Source organism: Blennius ocellaris, assembly GCF_963422515.1.
Source record: "Blennius ocellaris genome assembly, chromosome: 2".
Classification (NCBI taxonomy): Eukaryota; Metazoa; Chordata; class Actinopteri; order Blenniiformes; family Blenniidae; genus Blennius; species Blennius ocellaris.
The window spans coordinates 17,231,509-17,256,643 of NC_137651.1; the positions used below are offsets into that span (position 1 = coordinate 17,231,509).

Below are 25,135 nucleotides of genomic sequence, written 5' to 3' on the forward strand. Positions count from 1 at the left end.
GCAACTGTATAGTGGGGTTTACAGTGATGTGCTTGGTTTATTTAAAGAGGAGAAAGGCAGCTCCGGGTTGAGGAGTCCAGCTTCACCGCTGCTGGGTACTGTAGAGGCAGTCAGGATTGTGATACAGTTGGAATCCGGCGCGGCGCTGAAACTTTCTGCTATGTATTTATAGCTGATTTACTCCCACAAGTACAAGATTTCACAACAATATTTCGTAACTCAGGGACCGAGCCAAAACTCTATTGACAGGAACAGCTGATACAGATGTGTGGAGGTGCAAATATCTGCAGCGGTACCAGGAGGGTGAGAGCATCTTGTGAAGATTTGTATGCCTGACTTCTGTTGGCTGACCACTCATCCTTTCATCTTCCTGTCACTGTTCTCATGATGGTGAAGGTTGCATGAAGACTGAACTTGAATGAATAAATAGGAAGTAAATAACACCTCTCCACCCCGTGTTCCATTAAATTCCTCTGCAGTCTTTGAGTTTGTGGTTGAGATGAATCTAAAACATGTGGCGTCTCTTCAATCTTGATGTGAGAGGTGAAGATCACTGTCCCACTCTGATTTATCATCATTTCTGTCACTCCACATGATGATTCTGTTCATGACCTAACATTAATATGTGCGAATTCCCGGCAGCCAACGCATGTGTCAGTCATGCAGTCAGAGAACCAGGCAGCCTGTTTAATCTGCAGGCAGCCTGCAGAAGCCTCCACAGGTTGCCATGGGAGATAAGGAATGCAGATGTTGCAGGGCCAGCCAGAGAGAGGGTGGAAATGCACTGAAGGGAAGGCAAGCAGGAGAAGGAGAGAGAAGTAACTGATACAGAGGAGGAAGTGAAAAGACTTCATAAAGGGATGAAGGGACAAATTAGCGTAACAAGACTGTGATAACAGGCAGAAGAGAACAACGAGGACAAGAACAGGGAAGTGGCAGGGAGATAACAAAGTCCTGTTTTAGAACGACAGCTGAAGTGGTTGATAGATAGGAGTCTCTTGTCCTCGTCAGGGTGATGCACGGACAAAGAGTGTCTGCACTCCAACACTGTGTCATCCACTCCTTGACCTTTCGTGGTCAACAGTCTATAACAGACCTTCATTTTAAATAGCTAAAGCATAAAACACCTTTGGAAATCTTGTCCTTCCACATGACCAACTTGGACAGAAATATTGTCTTATTTCATAACTCATTACTTTTGAACTATTACCGCTAGACGGGAGCTTTTTTTTTTAGGATTTGATTTGTGCCTATATTATTTCTTGAACTGAACTGTGAATATTCCAATTTATGTCTTGGTAAAACTTGCATGAAAATATAAAGATAAATGTAATACTTTGGAGGCTTTATATCTTCACACAGCGACATGCAGCCACCCACTTTTTGTAGCTGCTTTGTCTTGACTGAGTGTGTCACAAGCTGAAGGTTATTCCAGCTGACATGAGGTGTTAGGCCGGGAACACTGTGGACAGGTCCGCGTCTATCATGGGGCTAAACAAAGCACAAAAAGTAGGATGGCTGTTTGGTGTTTTTTTTTGTTTTTTTTAATCTTGTAAATCAGATACTGTTGGGGAATCAGAGCAATATTTTTAAACTACATGCATTGGTGGGATGGGCATCAATTCTTAATTTGTAGATTGTACTTTTTTTTATTTATTTTTTTTTTTATTTAAGCCCATTATATATCTGCCAATGCTAAAGAGACAGCTCTTTCTGCTGTTGACTAATGCTTGGTCGACTGGATGATGAAAGTCTCGACAAACAGGACGCACACTGCTGTGGGATGACAGAGGATTGGTGAAGATTATTTAGTAGCTATTTTAATGGGAGCAATATAGTGCTCGTCCTACAAATGCAACTTCCTTGCAAATATGACGAAATTTGAATTAAAGCTGAACAATGATGCTTTCTAAAAAATAAAATATCCAAGAAGCATTGTTGTAACAAAGAAATAATAATCCAAATGCTTGATGTGCTTTGTTTAATGTTCAAAATGTTAAAATAATGAGAGAAATTTCCAAGCGTTTTGCTCAGTAATGACAAATCACAAATTAATTGGTGTTGGATTGACTCACCTTCTGTGTCACTCTGCCCACGTTTGAACGCTGTAACATTTAGAGCGCATATAGACCAACACACACACACGCACACACACACATCGTGGTGTGGCTTCAGAGTGCATATCTTCTGTCAGACAGTTATATATCGACACCGGTTTTTATTGCTGCTCAATCCTGTGTTGACTCTTCTTGCCCAACCAAAGCACTGTGTGAGCAGACAGCACCGTCAACTGGTTAATATTAACTGCATGATGTGTGTGTGTGTGTGTGTGTGTGTGTGTGTGTGTGTGTGTGTGTGTGTGTGTGTGTGTGTGTGTGTGTGTGTGTGTGTGTGTGTGTGTGTGTGTGTGTGTGTGTGTGTGTGTGTGTGTGTGTGTGTGTGTGTGTGTGTGTGTGTGTTCGTGCTGGGAGTGGTGATAGTTTTTCCCATGAGAGCAGGTAAGGCTTGGTGTTTACTGGTGCACTTCTGTCAAAATGGACTTATTTAGTGGGGCTTTTTTTTTTTTTATAGCTGAAACACACCCAAACGGCTTTTAAACACTCATCCAACACTTTTCCAGACTTTACTGTTTTTACTGCTGCACTTTGTCGGTAAATCATTTATTTCCTCGTTCCACTTGCTTTCTCGAGGATGTAACTTAAGGGGCTGCTTTCTGAATGACATCTATATAGACATGATCCTCCGTGTCTCACTCAGTGAAAGCAACCTATTTTATCCATGGCAGCCAGTACTTTTATTTTTTGTTTGTGTCATGCTACACAGTTCAGAAAGTTCTGAGAGAAAGCAAAGCATAACGGCGGTAGAGGATATACTGTTTTTTTTCAGTAGGAAGTTTGATACCACGTCACCAATTGTCATCTTCCGAGTGCGAGTGATTGAACACATGTGTGAGTCCTCACTCACTCACTCACACACATAAAGCCTGAAACTAGCAAACAATGCATTTACACATTGACCACGTGGCGACAAAATGGGAGTACAAAGACTACGTAGACCATTATCACTCTCACAGCTTGTTCCTGTGGCAAGGTGGAAGCCCCCCGGGGATGCACTCAAGGGTATTTATTGTGTGTATTAGTTAGTGTGAATGTGTGTGTGTTGCTCTCAGTGTGAAGAAAGTGGTTGCTTATCAGTGTGTGTGCATGTGTTGGGTGAGAGGGTGTTGGAGATGTCCTTGCCCTTGCCTGTCCCTCTTGACACAGCAAAGTTAATTCCACAGAGGAGAGCTGTATCTGCTGTTGTCTTGACCAAACATTATTAATGAGTAAGAGCTTTAAACTCAGACTGTTGGGCTTGATGTTGTGTGCAAACACACTTCTATAAAGTGTAAATTAGAGGCAACCGTCGGCCAACTAATGCTCTGATAAACTGCTTACATCTGTGTAAGTAGATGTTGGTGTTCTGATGCTCAGTGAAATCTTTTTTTTTTTTTTTCTGTTTTGCAGTCTGCAGAGTTCTTCGATATGCTGGAAAGAATGCAGGTATGGAATACATATTTTCATATTTCCTCTCAATGCAGTCTCCTTCTCTGGTCATGTCCTTTTCATCTTCATTTTTCTCCATCCTCTTTGCCTTCTTACTTCTTCTGCTCTTTGACTCCTGCTATAATTGCATATTTGCACTGTGGCAGCATGTTTGTTCATGCACCTGGTGAACCTTTAAAGAGAACATGAAACATGCTGAGAGATGTATCTGTCCCTTTTTTATCCTGCAGCCATGATAAATAACTTGATCATACCTTGAGAATGTCTTTGATTAATCAATTTGTATTGGTCAACCCACTGGTTCATTGTGTCTCAAATGGGATGATTTAGATGCAGGAGGCACAGAAGAATGGCCTCAGAGAGATTCAGGCTGAAATAGCTTTTTTTATTTTCTCTGTGTGGCATACATTGATTTTATTTTCCTTCTGAAGAAAGTTTGTGTCTCGCCACATGGGACCGCTTTGTGCCCTCCACAGGCCTTTGAGAGCAGGGGGGAGATTGTCAAAGGACAGATGGAGGCATATATATGGACACAAGGAGAAGGAAAAAGAAGGTGGAGGGGGAGGAAGGAAAAACCTAAAGAGTAAAAGGAGAAACAAGGATGAAAAATTGTTTTTCTTTTACATGATTTGATTTCTAAAATGTTTGAAGTAGTCGAGACATTTAATTCTCAACATATTTGCATTGAGGTGCAGCCATAATGAGGGACCTATTGGACTCTGTAATTTATTCAGGGTGCCTTTTTTCCTGTACAATATTGAAGCGAAATATATAATATATTCTGTTCAATGCATCCCCCATGTTCCTGAATCATATTTATTGTCAGAAAGGATTAAATCTATTGCCCTCTCACAGTAATTGAATATTTTTTAAGCAGGCAAAACAAAACCCATCAAATTAATTTTTTTTAAATCCAAGTAAAGTAGAGTGCCCAAGAAGGAAAGGCACTACTCTGAAAGGGATAGAGCGGTGTAGTAGATGGATGGAAATACTAGTTCAAGCTGGGTTTAGGATATGCCTGCTGGAGTTCCACATATTGTCACTAAAAAGCATGAAAAACACATGCGTGTTTCTCTGTTAGATCTGAAGACTTGTAAGCGCAGTGTATTTGTGGGTTCTGGCCTGTCTTATAGAGCGCTCATGAGTTCACATGTACAGCATTTGACATTAAGAAAGGTTAAGGGTTAAGGTCACAGTTCAGTTAATGTTGGTGTTGTGGTTCAATGTGTAGCTGTAATTGTTACGGAAGAGAGGGGAATCAGTCTTGGTCATAGAAAAGCCACAAAAACAAACACATATCACAAGACTGAAGCCCAGTGAAGTAGTGTGGGTCATCAGCAGGAAAACGACTTCCACCCGGCGTAGCATCCGCTCATTAATCCCAGCCTCGACTTCCACAAACACAGCTCGGCACACCTACCTGGGGGAAAAAACAGGAGGCGGACAAATCAAAAGTGAGGCAATAGTGCCTGTATGTGGCGGCTGAGCTGCAGATCGATGATAGTTATGAGGTGGTTACTGCACAGTCATGTATTGTTTAGCACTTTTGGCCCATAGCACATTGAAAAGCACCGTTCTGTATGGAGTTTGTATTTTCTTATTGTGCTATATGGGTTTTCCCCAGGTACTCAGGTTTCTCTCCCTCGTCCCTTTCTTCGAAGGGACAAGGGAGAGAATTACATTATTAGAATCAATAAAAAAGGCCCCACAAATACAGGACATGTATGCGTGCGTGCAATGATTGCTGGCATAAGTGATGAAAGTAGAGTTGAAGGCCTCTATCCTGAAGCACATGCTTCTGTTTTCTCACTCCTATGCTAAGTCATATAAAGCTGTTTCAGTGGGTTTGCATGTAATTGGCCAATTTGCTCTGTGTTGACTCAACTGACTCTCAACACCTACATATATACGCGCACTACCACTCTACTGAAGAATAGACCAACTTTAACCTGTGACAATGCTGCACAAATGAGCCAAATACATTAAAATATAGGAACGCTTGTGTGTGCGTGCGTGCGTGCATGCGTGCGTGCGTGCGTGCGTATTAGCATGTATGACTCGCTCACTTTGTCAACTGGTAACTGAGTTAACAGCAGTTGGGTCTGAAATGCCACTTGTTTTGAATGCATATTAAATAAGGTGAACTTGCTTTTTATGACCTCTGTGCTTTTTCCATCCACACGCTGCAAACGGACACTAATAAGGTCCCTAAAGCTGAAGAGACCAAAAAATGGAAGGTGTGACTGGATTCACACGTTTTTATATCTTCTCTGTGAATCTCATCAGTGTGTGTCATTGTACCCATCACCTTAATTTCTTTGTTTGTTATTCTTCATTTCTGCTCCATCATTTACCTGTGTTTCTGACCTGGCCTCATCTTTACTGCTTGTGAGAAGTTCTGAATACTGTTTGTGAACATTTTTTTTTTTTTTTTTGGTTGATTTTTCTCAGGGCTTTCAAAGTAGAAAATCAATAATCTCCTGATCTGATTGATTTTAAGTTGAATGAACTCCAACTGTCAATTGATCCTCTCTGTCCTGCCAGTGTCCTGACTCCTGCGGCTGCAGAATATAAATGACTGGCTATCCATAGCTCTTCGCCCTCCGAGCCGCAGACAGGCCTCAGCAGTATTTAGAGGTCACACACCGGCGCTATACACTAGCTGACTACCCAAGACATGTAACGGCTCTTAACCTCCGGGGCGACTGATTCAAAGAGCGCTGACATTATGTCAGGGCTGACACGCCCTCGCTAATGTCTGCTGATGACTGCATGTTTCAGGGAGTTGCATCATTGCCTGGAAGTCTGTTTGGCATAATCACTTCCATTACCTTTTTTGTGTCTGTGTTTGTGGATGTGCTTGCAATTTTTATTGAATCACTGTGGCAACAAAGTTCATGTGAATGAAAAATGTGTGTTTTTCATGGTGTTTGTGTCTTCTGTTCTGCAGGATGACTATATTCCTTACCCACGGATAGAAGATGTGAGTCATTTCACAAAATACTCTGGAAACACACGTGTAACTGTTCTGTTAAATGTTTCTCAGAAGACATTTAAAGTAAAAGCGGGGTGTATTATATGGGACCACACTTCAGTAGAACATTTCTTGGTCTTACCGTTTTCCCACTGGCATTTCTCTCCCTCTTCACTTCAAAGGTCTTGGAGAAAGGTGGCCCTTACCCCCAGGTAATCCTGCCGCAGTTCGGGGGTTATTGGATTGAAGATGTGGAGGCACCGGCAGGAACGCCGTCTTCCTCGGAGTCCAGTTTCTGTGAGGAGGAGGACGGCGGAGAGGGCATGAGCCCCGGTGGGGGGCACAGCTACCGCCTGGAGTGCAACAGCACAGCTCGAGCCTACCGCAAACACTTCCTGGGCAAGGTAAGTGAGTTTGTGTGCAATCATGTCAGTTTCAGTGTTTTTGTCTGACCAAACACCACCTGTCTTTCCTACCTTTGTTTCAATACTCGTTCATCCAGGAGCACATGAACTACTACTGCACCGGCAGCAGCATAGGAAACCTAATCATGTCTCTGAAGCACGAGGACGCTGATGGACAGGAGTTCCTGCGCATCATGCTCAGGTACAAAAACAAATAAATACACATCATCCGTTCAGCTTCAAAGCGACCTCATCCATGTTAGGTTTCAGGAAGATGTTGTTGATAATAGGACATAATGAGTAAAAGGTCTGGGGAGGTCATTAGTTGTATCACAAACCTAACACAGAGAGAGACATATAATCACTAACACACATAATCATATACATATTCAAACATTCTAGCTATTTGAAGTCACCAATCAACCTAATAAGAAGGTCTCTGGTGTGGTGTAAGAAGCCTACCTACCCAGAGAAAACCCACAGGATAAGCATGCAAACTAGAACTTAAAATACTCCATTCTGAGAGTTCATACCCCACAGGGTTGCACTAATCATTATAATTTTATTAATAAGACTCCATCGAGATCAAATTGGCCTCAGAAGTAATGCGAGTTTGACACTGCTGCACAAAATGGCATATCAAAGGATCATCAAAGTGATTCTAAATCGATTTGATGGGAGCATCAAAGTCTGTAATAAACTTTGTTCGTACAATTCGTCCTCCAGGGACCACAAACACTGTATCAGTGCAAAATGTTATAATACATGCAACGGTTTGGAACAAGTTTCAGTAGTAACCAGCACTGATCGTCTATCAGACCCACTGACCTACACTGCCATTCATAAAGGTCACACAGCTGCAGATACGTCCCCTTACTATAAAACTGTGGTGGGTGTCCGTCCTCCCGCCTCCTCTCAGACCTGAGCTCTGTGTCATTTTTAGCTCATATCACATGTGTGGTTCTGTCATTGGCACCTAATCCTGCCATTGTCACAGCTGGTGACAGTTTCATTAAAAGGCAAGAAAAACAATAGCATAATGCTTTGTTTTTTGCTCAGACATTGTGGGCAGTGCTGAGAACTGCAGCCAGGTGAATGCTAATGTCCTCGTAGACAGTTGCCAATGATAACACTAATAATCACATCAGCGTTGTCGCATGAGATATCAAGCAGTCTCGCTCTATACTGTACCAGTTGTGTCTACCGAGAGTGAATTCTTTTTGATCACACATTGTGGGAATTATGCTAAATTGTAAAATGCATGCGAGTTAAACACAATCTAAAGGAACCTAAAACTTGCTCAACAGCCTCACACTGACAGTTTCTCTCCTTTTCAGATCGAGGACCAAAACGGTGCATGACAGAATCTCTCTCGCAGGCATCAACCAGCTTCCCAGTGTGCCTCAGATAGCCAAGGTAAGATGGCACTATTGTGTCGAGCCATTATATTTGGTGTAACTGAGTAGAAACTAAAATAAATAACAAAGCAAAAACACCCTGAAGTGAGATGAATTCAATTTATTTCCATATGTATAGAAAGTCTTAAGACTAATGTGGAGTCTGTACGATCCACATTCAGCACACTAATGTGATCTAGTCAAACCAATTATCGTCTGATGAGTGACTTAAGTAGATTTTAGTTATCCAGTGGAATAAATATATTTCATCTCTTGGTAAATTATTTCTGTTGATCATTTTCTTCTTATTTCCTACAGTGGGAATGCCTTCTGCTCCATTTTTATTTCTTGCATCATGTCAGTCATATGTTTTGTTTTTTTTGCTTCTTTTTTTTTCAGCTTCTGTGCGATGATGCTACAGGGCTGAAGTTCAATCCGGTCCTGTACCCTCGGGTGGGTTTCCTCATCAGCAGCCACACTGCAGCCTCATCATAACCTTTCTGACCTCAGCGGCCCTCTGAAAACTCAAGCTGACATGACTTATGGCTCTGTTTCTGCTGAGAGACTGAGGGGCCATGATCTCGTTTCTTCATTCAGTAACATCCAGTGCAACTTTATAGTAACCCTGATGAATATTTTTTCATAAATTGAGCAACTCCATACATTTTTCATGCCATTTAGTTTCGGCCCGGGGGATTTTTCTTTAACATTGAACTGATTTACGTTGAATTATTTTTTGCCAGAAGATTCCTCCCTTCAAATTCAAGTTCATTAACTTTTCAACCCCCTATAATGCTTACACGGGAAAACAGCACACTGCTTATCACATTGAACCCCTCATAAGCCCCCCACCCCACCCCACCTCAGTCACATCTGCCTCATTCAGCAAGTGCATTATTCTCCTGACGCAACAACTTTCTAATGTGGATATGATGGATCTGTTCCTCCTCCTGTGAGCCTGGTGGAGGAGGGTGATGAAGCATGCTCTCAGCCTGTGCCCTCGGGGAAGGAAAAAAAAAACAACCCATCTGTGTCTCCGTATGCAAGAGACGGCAACAAGATCACTCCCCTCGCTGGGGGCCTCGACAGTTTGTCGCATGGAAGCCTTACGTAAGATGATCCCAGTAAACCTGCCCTGGAGACTTCTGGGAGAGGAGAAAAACATGTTTTCCTCGCTGTTAATACATGCTGAAAGTGTGCAGGAAGTTCAGATATACTTGATAGACTTGATAAAATAAGTATTAAAGGTTTGTGTTTGTCCACAGGGATCCCAGTTGATAGTGGCTTACGATGAACACGAGGTGAACAACACATTCAAATTTGGCGTCATTTATCAAAAGTTTGGGCAGGTAAGTGATTTCCAAAAAAAATAAATAAAAAAAATCCCTTATTGCCTGAATTCATCTCCGGTAAAATATAAAAATAATAAATATTTGTGTTTTTGCCTTCAAGCAGATTTAATAAACATACATTTGATATAAGGAAATGTTGGTAGGATGAAAATGAAATACATTAGATAGCTGAATGTCATCCAATTGTGTTCATTTTAATTCATGTTAAAACACACCACATTTCTCTAAAGCTGCTTTCCTTAAAAAAAAGAAAAGCAACTATTGGACTTGCGTAAGTGATGGTGGAAAGGAAAAACTCACCTTTAACAGGAACAAACCTTTGTAGAACCACGATCAGAGGCAGAGATTTTCTGCTTTTCCGGTTGCGTTGAGGGGATGGAAAGGGAGAAAAGAATGGGACAGAGACACCATCTACCATACAAGAAAAATAACCTGAGTGGAGCCATTGCTCAAACAAACACTCTCCTTCAGAACCACAGATGGCATTAAAGTGAATAATGATGGGATTCAAAGCTTGATATGACAGACATCTTCTTCAGTTTAAATTTCTTATCAGATCCTGCTAAGCCAGTTAGTATGTATAGATAAAATAATTAATGCATTATAATTGATAAAATGTATATAATTACTATAATATCATTGAATAAACATGTTTACCTTGAAATAAACTCAGTAATTTGAGAACATTTTATTAATGGCATGTCTGACCTGCTTAGAATGAACATCATCCTGCAGTTGTTAACCTGTGAAACCAATAATTCATATTTTTTTAGGAGGCGTGTGATGTGATGATGTTAATAATTCATCATGTGGTTTTATAAACGGATTAATTGTTTTCTTCTCTCTGTGTTCTGTGTGTGTTTTCCTTTCAGACATCGGAGGAGGAGCTGTTTGGGAACAATGAAGAGACGCCGGCCTTTAAGGAGTTTCTCAGTGTCTTAGGGGACAACATTGATCTTCAGGATTTCAAAGGGTAATTGTTGGAGTTCAATGCAGTATAATGAGTGAGAGTAAGCAGCAATAGCTTCAGTGAATGCGAGGAATAAAAGAGAATTCAGTCATAATTGAACAATAAATAGACCTTAGGAGGAGAAAAGAAAAGCTGTATGAGCATATAGCCGTGGAGGGAAAAAAAGCAGGGTTTAATTACTGTAACCTTGGAGCGATTTTTCCCGCTGTTTGGGACTCAGCATGCAACTGAGATAAACTGCTTAGTGAAACGGATCGGTGGAAAGAAAGTGCCGCGTGGACAGGTAATCGGAGCTTTCTGCGCTGGCCTTTTTCTTTAGTGCTACATGTTACTTTTAAATATTGAGGAGGTTGTATCTGACACGTTATGATTAAATACTTATTCACTGGCCCTGGAGCTCATGTGAAATTTCCGGTGTGTCAAACACATAACGGAGAATTCTACCTCACAATGGCCATGTGTGCTTCAACAATGTGACAGGTTTCGCGGTGGCCTCGACGTCTCCCATGGACAGACGGGGTCGGCGTCCATCTACACAACCTTCAGACAGAGAGAGATTATGTTCCACGTATCAACAAAGCTTCCCTTCACAGAGGGCGACGTCCAGCAGGTACCAGGCTTCATTGTTTCATAACACTGTATGATTGATTTTGCTGCGAAGAAAGGATGCAAAATGTTAAAAAAATAAAAAAATAAAAAAATGAATATTGAACTGGCGAGGCCTGGTTATCGACGATGTACTGAAGTGAAAAAGAACAAGATGGGTTCACTGACAAACTCTTTCCCCTCAGCTGCAAAGGAAAAGGCACATAGGCAATGACATTGTGGCCACAGTCTTCCAGGAAGAGCCCACGCCGTTTGTTCCGGACATGATCGCGTCCAACTTTCTGCACGCTTATGTGCTGGTGCAGGTCGAGAACCCCTGCACAGAGAACACAGCATACAAGGTATGAAGCTGTGTTGATTCTCCCAATGGTGGTCTAGCACCCTACGTTGAAGCCATCACCCTTTAGATGTCGTGTGATTGGCTCAACCTGACCGAGACTGAATTCCATTTACCACAGGACCTTGACCGTTGAGCAGTCATTCACATTATGTGTGACTCTTGTTTGTTTCTCGTGAGCAGGTGTCTGTCACAGCGAGAGAGGACGTGCCTCCTTTTGGACCTCCTCTTCCAAACCCAGCAGTCATCAAGAAGGTGAGACACAGTAAAGTCTCAAGCCCCGAATGTTGCTTTCTTTTACTGTTTCACATTTGGATGTGCTTTTGAATTCCCTCAATCGATATGGTTTGGAAGGAAAATGGTTTATTTGGCAAAAACATGACACAAACTGTGGCGTTGGGTGTCTTAAAGTTTGACAGAACTTGTAGCAGAAACCTTTGCGGTGACTATTATTTAGTCGAGCTGTTTTGTGTATTATTTTTTTTTCTCCAAATCACTTTTTTTGTCTAAATTTGAGTTTTCTCTGGTTCTTGTTTTCAATATCAGTTCTCTCTCTCTCTTTTGTCTATTACTTTTTTATGCGCTGTTAACTTTATTATATTGATATATTTTGTAATTTTACCTTTCTCATTTTACCATGCCATCTTGTTTGTTTATATTTATAAATGTATTTCTCTCATTTTGTCTTTCTCTCAATTTCACATTCACTCTGTTTGTCTTATTTGATGTGGGGGTTTTTTCAATTTCAATTTGCAGTTTCCATTTTCCAATGTTCCTGTGAAGCACTTTGAATTGCTTCAAGCTGGAAACATGCTCGATAAATGCACACCTCAATCAGAAATTATAACTGATGTTTTAATTTAGCCGTGGGAGAAAGAACCATGATCACTTTTAGATGTATGGTTCACAGCATAGTTTTAGGATTGCACTTTTTAAAAATAAATTTTTGCTGAAGAATTAGATGAAACTATCCACACGAGTCTCGTTTCTGTGCTGACTGGAAAGGCAGAAACAAAGTCACCCAGCTCTGTCGAAAGGTACCAAAACTCACTTCCCTGCAACTTCCTGCAATCACTGCTGGTTGCCTGGCAACTGCATCCAATGGAAAAGCAGCGCATCGCCCCTCTTAAAATAGAGAGTGATTGTTTCTGAGACGGACCTTTGGCAATCTGTGAAGTGGAATTTGTCAACATTTAGCTACTTTAACCCTTTTTCTGTCGTCTTAGTTAACTTCAAGTAAATTGCGTGTTCGTCCTTTTGCCGTATTCAAAAACCATGTTTCAGTGAATATGGATTCAAGCTGGAAGGATCTTGATAATGGGCACGATACAACTTTTTGTCTTGTAAAAGAAACTTTTTGTCTTCTCTGAGTGAGCGCCAAAGGTGGAAACTTCATTGGAGACAGAATCTGTCGTTATGATTCAGAAGATTATAATACTTTCTGAGAGTGAAAAAGACAAAGGGGTGGATTTGAATGCAGAAAGAGACTTAAATCACAGAGGTTTAGACTCATAATCACAGACAGTGTACTGCGACAATGGAATCTTTACGGTGCTAATAAAGGTCACTTTTTTCCATCCCCTTCACTACCGCCCTCCCCCCATGCTCCTTGTTCATCATCTTACTCTGCTCCCTCTCTCTCTCTCTGTCTCTCTCTCTGTCTCTCTCTCTCTCTCTCTCTCGCTCTCGCTCTCGCTCTCGCTCTCGCTCTCGCCAGGGTCCTGAGTTTCGAGACTTCCTGCTGACAAAGCTGATCAATGCTGAAAACGCCTGCTACAAATCTGATAAATTTGCCAAACTCGAGGTGACAAATTCACTCGGCGACCCTACAACCACTCTCTCATTCACAGCCTCCTCGTCTTGATGCTTTTCACTTCACAGGTGTCTGTGCTTGTGTGGACACTGATTTTCAGGGACGGACTCGGGCAGCACTGCTGGACAACCTGCACGACGAGCTGCACAGGCAGAGTCAGGCCACGTTGGGCCTGGGCCAGGTGGGAGAGGAGGACAAGCTGGAGAACGGAGGACACGGGGGCCTGCTCGAGTCCTTCAAGGTGAACATGAGCCGAGACCAAAGTACATCATGCAGTCTTTTCCCAGCGCTGTGACATTTATTTAATCACTGTCGCTGTAGTGCCAGAGTGCAAGATTTTCTTGTTGTAGGTCGGCTAAATGTCACAGGTTCGCAGGATGACTTGAGGTGTTGAAACCACGTCAACGGCAAAGATTTTCTCTGCTTTCAAGGAGTTTGGCTATATGTGTGAATTTGAATGCCAAACACTGCAGCAATCATGAGAGCGATGGGCAGCCACTTTGTCTTTGTGGATCTTTCTTTTTTCTTGTTTGCTCTCACTGTGTAACTCTTTCTTGTTGCACAGTGGCTTTCCAGTCTCTTATGTCCTAAACTGAAGGCTAATTCATGTTAATAGGACCATTAAAATGTGTGTTTCCATCTGTGTGTGTGTGTGAGAGAAATGATTAGAAGTGTGACTAATGTGATAATTTGGCTTCTACTCTTCACAGGCTTTGTGGCGAGCTACTTTGTACTTTCTGCAGACAGTCCCCGGGGGCGCTATTCTCATTGCCATCATCTCCTTTGCAGTGTATTACTTTTCTGTAAACTTGTAAATGCAAGATATTTTAATTGTTCAACAATAAACACAATTTCATGTAATGTTGTTTGTGTTTATGCTTTCTAAAGATTTGGGTTCATCTCACGTATTGTTGACATCAAATATTTTGAAAACATCATCTTCCATGACATTTAAGAATGCTGACTGTTAATATAATTAATAAAAACGTAAGTCAAGTCAAGTCAACTTTCATGAACCAAACTAAAGCCCACCACAGGCTCCATGCCCAATCTGCTCCAACTCACTGCACGTCTTTCTAGGAAAACAGCGCCCTCTGTTGGTTGTTCTTGCAATAATATTTTAAGAAAACTATTCCCACCGTATATCTCACGAGCTGTGCAATTCGTATTTTATGTTTGATAGTATGTCTTTTCTCTTCTTTTTTTTTTCTCCCTCTATTGTGACCTTAACCTTCCCTCAAGGTCAGATGAGAATCTCTTGTGACCCTGGGTACAGCAATAACATGAGTGGATGGAATGATAGATGGATGTCCTTACTTTATCACCTGCTGTTCCTTCACCCACCTGCTTCCTTTCCCCTGTGTTCCTCCTGTCCCTGACCCTCTCATTTACCATGTGCTCTTGCCTCTCCAGAGAGCCATGCGTGTCAGGAGCCACTCCATGGAGACCATGGTGGGGTCTCACCGCCACAGGAGCCCTGGGGTAGGAGGAGGGGTCCCAGCCAGCCTCAGTGGGGGAGGGCTGCCCCAGAGTACCAGTGAATGCACAAAGAGCACCTTCACTGTAAGTGAGCAGGAGGAGGATGATTGAGAGGATGAAAAGATGAGGATTATACTGGAAAGAGAGACGGGGTCAAGTCAGCATACGATTGAACCTGACTGATGTTATGTAAATGTAAACTTTGAATAATGTAAGTTAAAAATGGACTTGAGGAAGAACCTTATTCTGTCTAAGTAAGGGCATGGATGTGATCCATAACTAAACTTCACCTTGAGCCATGTGGTAAAGTCTCTCTATCTGTGATGAACATCAGATTTAAAGGATTTATTTTCAGTTTGAATTTGTAGAGTTCTGTGTGGAGTTTGCATGTTTGTGTGTGGGTTTCCTCCGAGTACTCTGGTTTCCCCCAGAGTCCAAAAAAACCTGTACCGGGGTCCCCCCAGCTCCTTAGGACACACTTGGAAATGAAACGTTTAATGGAGGGACAATTCAAAGTTCTTAAGTTTGATTAAAAAAAACAACAACTCTAAAGGGTAAGCTTGATCACTGCAACTGGGGAATACAGAAAAGTGTTGGGGGTTTTTTGTTGTTGTTTTTAATTAAGACGTCAAAACAAAGTAATCAATTAAAGTGACAAAAAACAATGGAAATTGAATGCTGAAAAATGAATAAAACAAAATATAAAATGCAAGTTTTTGGATGAAATAGGAAAGGACATAAGAAATGATAAACTGGTGGTGAATCCCAGAAAAAACTGAAATTATGGTACAAATACAAAATATCGTACAGAAATAAAAGTAAGAAATGTGAAAATAGGCTCATCTACTCTGTATTTTATAGTCGAGTCCACTTAACTTGAAGCCAGTGCAAATTTCTGACAATGATTTTGAGACAAATGATAATTCCTCTTGAACATTACATCAAGTAGTCAGTAAAATAGCATGAAACATGGTCATGATCAGCTTTGGCTCAATGTTAGTGCAAAAAGCTTCTTTTTCAAATGAAGTGCTCGGACATTGTATGAATTCTACTCATCTTTTCAGCTAAATTGAGTACAAGTTGTCATCACTTAAAACAATACCTGAGCTTCCTGATTAAATTTGATCAGAACACTTATTCAGCAGTCATTTCAATCAATGGGATTCTTTACGTTTATGCAAAGTTTGAACAGTGTTTTCATTTGTCAGCTCATTTTTAGAGATATGTTAAAGTACTGACACGTGAAGTACAACTTTGTGATACGTAATCTTCAGCCTCCTGTGATGTCAGCCAAGTCTCCTCTGAAGAGTCCAGTAAAACGACGCTCGGGTCTCTTCCCTCGTCTCCACTCCAGCACAGAATCCACGTCAGATAAACAAACACGCAGGTGAGCGTTTAGGACTCTTTTTAAATATGACTCTGCATTCGTGCCAGTGATAAAACATTGAATGTTTTTGATCGACATTTCGGTTGTTTGTCTGCAGCGACCAGAAGCTCACCGAGGTCTGCTCGCTGTCCCAGGAGATGAGGTCAGAGACGTCGTCCAATCCCAGCTCGCCTGAAATCTGCCCCAACAAGGAGAGGTAAGACAGGCCGGTGGTGGTGTATAAGGAGGTACTCTTGATCTCTGGTTAAAGTTGAATATAAGTCTGTCCTGATATTTGCACGCATAATGAAATCTCTTTGTCGTTTCCCATGTTTACTTCCTCCATCATTTCATCAACAGGCCATTTGTTAAGATGAAGGAGTGCACCAGCAGCAGGCCCAACATCTCTCGTTCTTCGTCCAGCACCAGCAGCTTCAGCAGCACCACGGGAGAAACAGAAGCTCTGGAAGAGCTAGAAACGGTGACTAATTCTTGAACAAATCAACGTAGCCTGTAGTAAATATAGTAGTCTCTAGGAGTGGCACAGTGGCTGCCTATTGCTGCTGACTGAGTTTAAAGTAAAGGATAATTTCACTGTGCTACTTCCTCCTGTATCAAAACCCAAAACAGCCATTTGCTTTGTTATTGGGAAGTGGAATGTAATTTTAGTTTAATTCTTCCTCAACCTTTTCCTCTATATTAACTATCCCTCTGCCTCCCTCAGGCCAGCCATCAGTCTGTGGCCTCCTCCTCAGCATTCAGCCCTGCCCTCAGTGTTGACTGCCAGGTTTCAGGGACCCCGGTCATCATGTGCCGCAGTCCAACAGGTAAAGCTGTATGTTGTGGAGTAATCGCCTCATACATTCGGCAGCTTTCTGCAGTGTGACATGTCAGAAGTGACAGGGTTTGTAATTCCTGTGTTGAATTTGCATTTCTTTCCTCTGTATTCTGCAGATGGGAAAAGTAAGACATCACCAAGGTCAAACTTGAAGTTCCGCTTTGACAAAATGAGCCACTCTTCTGCGACTGTGAGTGCAACAAAGCTGTTTTGTTCACAGTGTTTCCTGTTATCTCGTACAATAGCAGTCACTTTTACACCTTAGTCTGGTATTCCCTCACTAACCCACGAAACAACTCTAAATTGTCGTGAACAAATCTTTATTAAGATACACAGTCACTTGCCAATTCTATCAATTCTCATGAAGTAGCTTAAGACCGATTAAAATCCCACATCTTTCACCATTTGTAGTTCAAGGAAACTTCTCTAGATATGCCTTAACCTACCTCATAGATTGCTCATACATGATTGAGTACTACTATTAAAACAATAAAATACTATGTTATTTTCAAAATAAGTGCAATGATATGGATTAATAAGTTTATTGGTTGGGTATTTAAAACAAGAAAATGTTCTTTGTTCTCCGTTTCTGTGTGTGTTGCTGATGTTAAAGCATACTTTAACACTACATTTCTGATGCAGAGAGGGAAAAAGTGATGCGTTTTTGGCTGATTCTGTTCGTCCTGCAACCATCATCTCACAAACCAGATGGTGGCGCTCTATCAATGAACACCTCCTTCTCACTGTCTTTTCTCCTCCAGCCGGAGTAGCTTTGCGGATGGGAAAACGTGGATTTGCACAACGCTGGGATAACGTGGGCCGAAGGAGCTGCAAAAAAAAAGAAAAAAAGAACACCCCGAAAGCCACAACAGCCACAAAACCACTTGCAGAACCACTTCCTCAGTCGAGGATAACTTGACAAGGTTACTAACTGCACCAGAGTTCCCACACATACTGTAAACCCAACTAAAAATAACTGTGTTCGTGCGTGCATTTCAGAAGTTAGTGCTGCATCTCAGCTGTTATTTGCTCTCATCACATTGAGGCCTGGTGCGGCTGGTATGTTGAGAGTTTTTTCTGAGCAAGACTGAGCCTCCACTTCCTCTCAAACATCTTAATACACGTTGATGTAAAGTACCACTAACATGAGTTTATGGCTGAACTGTTACTCTTTTCTTTTTTTCTTTTTTTTCCCAGCCAGCTGTCACAGTTTTTTTCCACTTGTGGAAAGAATTGTCAGACATCAACATGTTTCCTTTTGCCTTCTCCCTCGAGCGGCGTGTCTGCTGAGAGTTCTGCTCCCCCCCCCCCCCCCCCCCCCCCCATCAAAATAGCAGGCAGGCGCGCACACAGAAACACATGCACAGAAATTCAGTGTACAGTTTGCTTACAGTAGCAAAGCCTTGGAGGCGGCAGCACTCCTTTCTTCACTGTAGGGACTGAACTTTTTCTTTGCATAGGTACTTGCTTTTCTAAAGGAGGCGTATCATTTCAGAGATGCTTTTGTAACCTTGCTCGCTGCTGCACTGTGTCTACTGCATAGTAAACATGACATGTGTCCTACAGTGGCAGCGTTTCTGGATCTGTAAGGGAAAGTGTTCGTGGAAAGTTAGCGCAATCGGGGAACCGTAGGAAACACTGCCAACACATATTTCGCCGCAAGCCTGTTTTAGCCAAAGCTGCGCCTTACAATCTATCTGATCCCCTTTTACACCACAGGTGTGTCCCCTTCTTTGTTTCCTTCTCACTGTCTGTGTCTCTGTGTCTCTCACCATGTGAGAGGACGATTTTCTCCTCAATGTGAATACAGCTATGTTGTGGGTCACCGATCGACGCTCACATTTGCCGAAAATAGACGTTGCACTCACGAAATAAAGATTTCACCCTCTTGATGCCTCCCATTGAAGCTTGCTCGCTCGGTGTGTCGGTGTTCGCTGTGTGTGCGGCGGTTTCGTTCTGACAGGGAAACCTCCGTGGTGTAAAATGTTTCCCAGCATGTGAGCTGATGAATATGACTTGAAAAAAAAAAAAAAGCTTCAGGTTATAATGAACCTTTGAACCACCTTATGGCAAATACACTTTGAATGTGAAAGGCTTTTGTTTTTGTTTTTTTTAATATTTGATATTTGATGCCTTGTTGTTGTCATTAGAGCTAAATTGGGCCATTTTATGTGAAATCAAAGAGTTTTCCTTGACTGACCATGTGGGTTTGGCTTCAATCATTATGTCAATGAAAGCCTTTGTACCCAAGAACTGAAATCCCATCAATGTTGTAGAGGGCAATTTGAGAATTTTCACCAGTTTTGAGGGGATTGATTTATATTGGGGTGAGCATTATTTGTTTGTTTGTTTTTTTAAACCATGTAATTTTGTTCCTTCTCTCTCTGCCTAATCCATGCATATGCTCCTTTTAATTAGCCTGTTAATAATCCACTTTGTTTTCACCTGCTCCTTGTTGTGTTAAACCAGTAAAATGTCCTCTTTATGTCAATTTATTTCAGTGAGAAGACAAAAAAGCCACAAAGTAGAACTGAAATCTTACATTTCAGTTGGCATACATGCCACTGTGTGCCAATTATTTCACATGGTTAAGTCATCCAATATTGTGGCTTTAAATAACCTTTTCCTCAAACCTCTTTAACAATAAAATAGATGAGTTGCTACATTTTGGTACTAAGACATTCCTTCGTGGTCAGTTATTACAAAAAAAAAAACAACAACTTTGTAAAGCTTTGCTGATTTGACATTGAATGACCTGTTTGCGAAGCCAGTTGTCGAAGCACAACCAGACCACACAGAGGTCTGCTCTTATCCTGAGCTACACAATATGGCACAAGCCTGGAGCTGCACAAACTGGAGTTCATTAAGAAGATAGCTTGTTTCCAATGTGACCAAACTGGTGGGTTATACAGAATTGTCTTTGTAATCTTAATGTGTGGGGAACCATTGTTGGCTTCATAGTGTGTAAAGAAAGGTTCAAAAGCCCAAGTTTTCTCAAATTACAAACATCTGCTGTAATTTAGGTGAGCGCTTAACTCACCATAAATATGTTCTCAAGGAAGCTACTTGAAACCGGACTAGAAAAAGATGTGTTGACGTGCACACACCATTCTCAGAGAGCAAAGGCCAGTAATTACCTCGAGGAAGGGAAGCAGGGATCGAAATCCTCTGGATGGAGGCGAAAAGTTCAGATATTGTTTAGTTTGTAGCAGGTATTGCTTAAAACGCCCTGCAGCCTTTTTCTTTGTTAATATGCTTAATTTATTCAGAGATGACTTCTTTTGCATCGATGTCATGTAAAAATGTCTCTGCAGAGTGCGCTAAATAACTTAAAAATGATTAATGGAAATATATTAATTTAAAAGATGTCTAAATCTGTATATGTATATTTGGTTATGTAATGTGCCATTGAGAATTTATTCTAAAATAAAATGTTGTATTTTGTGTCATTTGTGTGCTTTTTCATTTTGCTCACTCTTGCATAATTTACACCTTTTGATATTTTATTAACTTTTTTTTTTTTTTTTTTTTTTAATTATTATTTTTAAATACTTTACAGTCATTCCAATTTGCTGTTATAGAGAAAATAGAAAAGCCCAACATATCCACATGAGCAAGCAGGTGTGTTTGCGACTGTGGAAAGGAAAAACTCCCTCAACAAGGAGAAACCTTTGCAGAAACCAGACTCAGAGGTGGCGGCATTCTGCGGACCGGTTGGGGTGAGAGGATAGAGGAGAGGAGAGGAGAGGAGAGGAGAGACAGAGAAAGGCTTGGTGAAACAAAATAAATACAAAAAATACAAAATACAAAATACATACAATACCCTTGTTAGTGCTACATACAATTGTTTTTTTTTTTTTTTTTTGATAATACATTAACCACAGTGATCTAAATATTTTCCAACTGCCATGAGATTAAGACCAGCCTGAGCAACAACAGAGCAAAAGACCTAAATAATGACAACAATTATAACAAAAGCAAAAAGCAAAAGGACATAGAACAAAAATAAATAAATAAATAAATAAACAAACAAACACAACAACAACAAAAGCAGACAACAACTTGGTTTTGATAATTAACAGAACAATCTCGTCAATGAGGAGTGGGAGTGTGTGTGTGTGTGTGTGTGTGTGTGTGTGTGTGTGTGTGTGTGTGTGGTTTGTCCTCTGGATGTGAATGAAACTGTTGTGGGGGGGCCGCAGCACCACCCCGGGGCCCAAGGCCACCAGGGCCGGACGCCGCCACTCCGGCACCCAGCGACCCACCGGATCCAGGGAGGCCCCGACAACCCCCCCCGGAGAGCCACGCCCCAACCCGGAAGGCACCAGACGGAGCGCGGAGAGAGGACCCCCCCCAGGCCAGAGGGGCCCACAGGAGAAGGATAAAGGGCGCAGAGCCCCGGGCCCCGACCGAGCCGCCAAACCGGGACCTGCCAGCGCAGCGCCCCCAGGCCACGCGGGCAGGGAGCCCCCCCGGCCCCGACAGCGGAGCCCGCCGCACCCCCGGGGGCCATCCCCCCACCACCCCCCCAACCCCCGGCGGGACAGAGAAGGCCCCAGCCGCCGAGCCCCAGACCAGCCCCCCACCAGACCAGATATTTTATTAACTTAATGAACCTGGACATATCGTGGATCAGTGTTGGGTTTAGATGTTAAAATGTTGTGTTTTTATTGTGATGGCTTTTGATCCAAATCACCCAGTAGCTAATTGATGTCCAGGTTGCTGAACAAACTCTAAAACTATTGTCCCCTCATAGCAGCAGTTGTTGCTATTTACTATCTTGTTTACCACAAGAGAAGCGCGTAATTCTAAAATGACAGAAAGATGTTTGACCCTAAGCAATTTTCACTTTAGCATCAGCAGTCGGTGCATTAAAACTAGTTTACCTGTGTAAAACAACTGTTGACTGCAAGTTATGACTATGAATGTTTGTTTCTTATGTTGTGCATTTCTCTTGTTGTCATTTGAAAAAAATGTGTTTCTTTAAAGTCGTGCTAAAATCCATATTGCAGAGGATCTTCCTCTAATGAACTGACTTAATGCGATTTTTCTATTTTCTGTATAGTTCAGATTGACGGAAACATTTTTAATTTTAGCTGCCTTTATGGTTTGACTATTTGCAGTACCTAGTATTGTAAATACACTGTTGTATATTGTACTAAATCTGTTTTTCCACAATCAGGTATCAAAGCAAAGCAATTCGTAGTGCCAGTGAAATCAAGCCACTTGGCAATCGTCACCGTCAGGAGCAACGCCAAAAAGCTTCTTTTAATCTGCCCAACTTGTTGCGAATTGTGCTTGCATATGAAGAATAGTTGATTCTGATTTGCTTTATCAGTCACAACGTTCAAGAGAGTAATTAACACCGCTGTAAAAAAACAAACATTTCTTCTTCTTCTTCAATTCAAACTGCAGGCAGGGTCAGGAGACGGAGAACATCTCAAACATGCAGAAATGGTTTAATGTTCTACAAATGGCTCTTCACTGTTCAGGGAAATTTCACGAGTGAGTACACAATAGACTGGACGGGCTCTCTCGTTGCTCCTTGTTGCTGCAGTGCATCCTGGGAAATGTCTGCATACACCACCTGAAAGCAGAAATTACTATCACCGCTTTGGGTAGATCACAATGTCAGAGGCAAAACAGAAAGTTCACACACCTCGGTCTTCTGGGGGGGATTCGGGGGACCTGCAACATTCAGTCAATACAATGAGACCATAGGAAGTATCATGATGACTTTATGACTGATATACTACAAAATTAGGCGAACATTGTTAGCTACCTTGATGAAAGGAAGAGTTTCTTTCCTGTGCTGCTGGGTGTCGGGGTGGAGGCTGTGGAGCTGGGTGTGATTCATCTCTCCTCACAGCTGCATATATGAACTCTGTCCTGGGAAGTGGCTGACGCTTGACCTCTGAACTCAGGCGACAAGCCAACCCCAGAATGACGGGCAGGCACAGAAAAGCACCAGCCCAGATGAAAATCCTGTGCAAGAAATGTCTCTGAGAGACGACAGCTGCAGCAGGAAGCAGGGGACATGTCCAAGAGGTTACGTTCACCAGGTAATGCACAAAAGCACACTGATATGCAACATACAATTCGGACTCTGCGTACCTGCTGTGACGTTAACGTACATCAAATGTCCCTGGTCAGTGTTACCTTTGTCCCATGTGACAGAGCATCTGTAGAAGCCTTCATCGACATGCTTGACCCTCAGGATTTTTAAAGTTAGTTGGGCCTCATCAGCTGAAACTGTCACTTTCATCAAATTATGCTTTTCAGTGTCTTTAACAGTGCTGAAGTGTTCATCCGTGGAGTTACTCCTCACCCAGGTGCCTGTCCAGTTGAGTCCACAGTGCCTGACCAGGCAGGACAGGGACAGAGCCCCCCCTGCTGGGACATACACTACCTGTCGTCTGGCCAGAATGGCCTGGTCACAGTCTTCAACACAGAGACCTGAATGAAGGAAACTTTTATTATAATTAAACAAGACACCCATGCACTATATATTTGATTATTAGGTTCACCAAAGACTAAATGTTACAGTTTTGTTGCCCTTTTTTTGGTGGGTGGGATGGATAGGACACAGAAACAATGTGATGCTTCAGCCTCACTTCATTTTCCTTAAAATAAAAAGCTGTTATGATTTTTTGTTTGTTTGTAACTGTCTATCAAACTAAACTGAAACAAAACATATAAGAAAAAATAACCAAGTTGCATCAAAGGATCCATTTAATCTCAGTTTTTACTTTATGCAGATGTTAGTTCCATGTTCATAAAAGCTCACAAACAACTTAATTAGTTCACAATTAATTTTTTCACAAGTAGGATGAATCCCACGAACAGCAGCACAAAAAGAAGCTGATAAAGTACAATACAAACCACTGCTTCTGTTTCACTTCCATAGCTCCACCTCAAGCAATATTCTCCAGTGTTTATGGACATTTAACTATTAATTTGTAACCTGCATGCCTTGTTTCTGTTGAACTTTCTATTTTTCTAAAGTTGGAGCGCTTAAAAATAAAATCACTTCTTTATTCTAAAGTGAATCTGAGCAGGTTGTGAACGTGTCTAACACCATAACAATGTATGTTTTGAAGGCGTATAGCAAAGAGATCATAATTTATGAGCGTTCAATTTTACAACTGAATTTATTGTAACAAATAGAGACAAAGAAAACAAGAATACATAATTAGCTTTAACGTAAAACTAAGCATACAATATCTTTGGCAGTTGCACATAAAAGGTCTTCCCAAATACATCAAAAGCATGTAATTAGCACAGGAACAGAAACATGAACTGTGTGTGTGTTTTTTTTTTTTTTTTTTTAAATAAAGCACACTTCTCACTCATGAAACAAATCGTTAAACGACAAAGACAATTGTGTAAAATGCCAGACTGTTTATTTTTCAGTCTTAATCAAGTTTGTTTTCCCTTTTTTAAGCCATCAGTTCGAAGAAGATTTCAGATATGTCCACGCTAAAAAGACATTACTTACCAGAATGGAACATGCAAACAAAGCTGATAACACCGAGGAAATAGTCATACATGTCTGACTGCGATGGTGCTGTTGCTGGCCAGAGTGAGGCCAAGTTGGTTTCACTTCCCAGATCAGGTCTATGTGTTCCTGCTTGTCAGGGGGAGGCTCTGAGACTTGTTTGGATCTGTTGGAAAGGGATTGCACGTATTGAAACTGTAATCTGTCTGTGGGAATCCATCAGCTTTCTCTACCACTTTGTGCTTCCTGTTGTCTGTGGTTATACTGCTGTTCCTCCGTCCTGCTGCTGCTGCTGCTGCTGCTGCTGCTGCTGCTCTTGTCCATTTGTAAGTACAGGAAGGAAGTGACCAGTAAATCACTGCCTCGCTCCCTCACACACGCACACACACACACACACACACACACACACACACACACACACACACACACACACACACACACACACACACACACACACACACACACACACACACACACACACACACACACACACGATTACAGGAAAACGATAACTTTAAGAGGAATTTTTTTTTATAGGAACAGTGCCTGTTTCAAG

General features: G+C 41.7%; 2 protein-coding genes across 3 annotated transcripts in view; one reads left to right on the forward strand and one right to left on the reverse strand.

Annotated features, from left to right (window-relative positions):
* Positions 1-20,519, forward strand: part of rap1gap2a (RAP1 GTPase activating protein 2a) — a 44,715-nt gene extending 24,196 nt beyond the window's left edge. For both annotated transcript variants that reach the window (XM_080514502.1, XM_080514503.1), the window contains exons 3-22: positions 3,507-3,542; positions 6,496-6,528; positions 6,702-6,923; positions 7,022-7,125; positions 8,261-8,339; positions 8,720-8,773; positions 9,586-9,669; positions 10,545-10,645; positions 11,123-11,252; positions 11,434-11,589; positions 11,769-11,840; positions 13,303-13,389; positions 13,499-13,639; positions 14,812-14,961; positions 16,152-16,264; positions 16,362-16,460; positions 16,604-16,724; positions 16,968-17,070; positions 17,198-17,271; positions 17,843-20,519. In XM_080514502.1, coding sequence (XP_080370628.1) covers positions 3,507-3,542; positions 6,496-6,528; positions 6,702-6,923; positions 7,022-7,125; positions 8,261-8,339; positions 8,720-8,773; positions 9,586-9,669; positions 10,545-10,645; positions 11,123-11,252; positions 11,434-11,589; positions 11,769-11,840; positions 13,303-13,389; positions 13,499-13,639; positions 14,812-14,961; positions 16,152-16,264; positions 16,362-16,460; positions 16,604-16,724; positions 16,968-17,070; positions 17,198-17,271; positions 17,843-17,851 — 1,968 coding nt within the window. In that variant the 3' untranslated portion in view covers positions 17,852-20,519. The remainder of the gene's footprint in view (positions 1-3,506; positions 3,543-6,495; positions 6,529-6,701; positions 6,924-7,021; positions 7,126-8,260; positions 8,340-8,719; positions 8,774-9,585; positions 9,670-10,544; positions 10,646-11,122; positions 11,253-11,433; positions 11,590-11,768; positions 11,841-13,302; positions 13,390-13,498; positions 13,640-14,811; positions 14,962-16,151; positions 16,265-16,361; positions 16,461-16,603; positions 16,725-16,967; positions 17,071-17,197; positions 17,272-17,842) is intronic.
* A 1,901-nt stretch (positions 20,520-22,420) lies between these two features.
* LOC308136167 (uncharacterized protein) lies at positions 22,421-24,659 on the reverse strand. Its single transcript, XM_080504403.1, has 5 exons — positions 24,580-24,659; positions 23,196-23,537; positions 22,864-23,097; positions 22,741-22,769; positions 22,421-22,668 (listed from the first exon to the last, which is right to left on the reverse strand). Exons 1-5 carry the CDS (start codon positions 24,629-24,631, stop codon positions 22,570-22,572), a joined length of 756 nt encoding a protein of 251 aa, XP_080360529.1. The 5' UTR covers positions 24,632-24,659; the 3' UTR covers positions 22,421-22,569.
* Between the last annotated feature and the right edge of the window lie 476 nt (positions 24,660-25,135).

What these genes read in the sequence shown, in the direction of transcription:
- LOC308136167 (XM_080504403.1), bottom strand. Translation starts at nt 24,631, where the DNA reads ATGTATGACTATTTCCTCGGTGTTATCAGCTTTGTTTGCATGTTCCAT. An exon ending in TGTTTGCATGTTCCATTCTG is followed by an intron (nt 23,538 to 24,579) that starts GTAAGTAATGTC and finishes TCCTTCATTCAG; the next exon opens with GTCTCTGTGTTGAAGACTGT. An exon ending in GTACGTTAACGTCACAGCAG is followed by an intron (nt 23,098 to 23,195) that starts GTACGCAGAGTC and finishes TTCCTGCTGCAG; the next exon opens with CTGTCGTCTCTCAGAGACAT.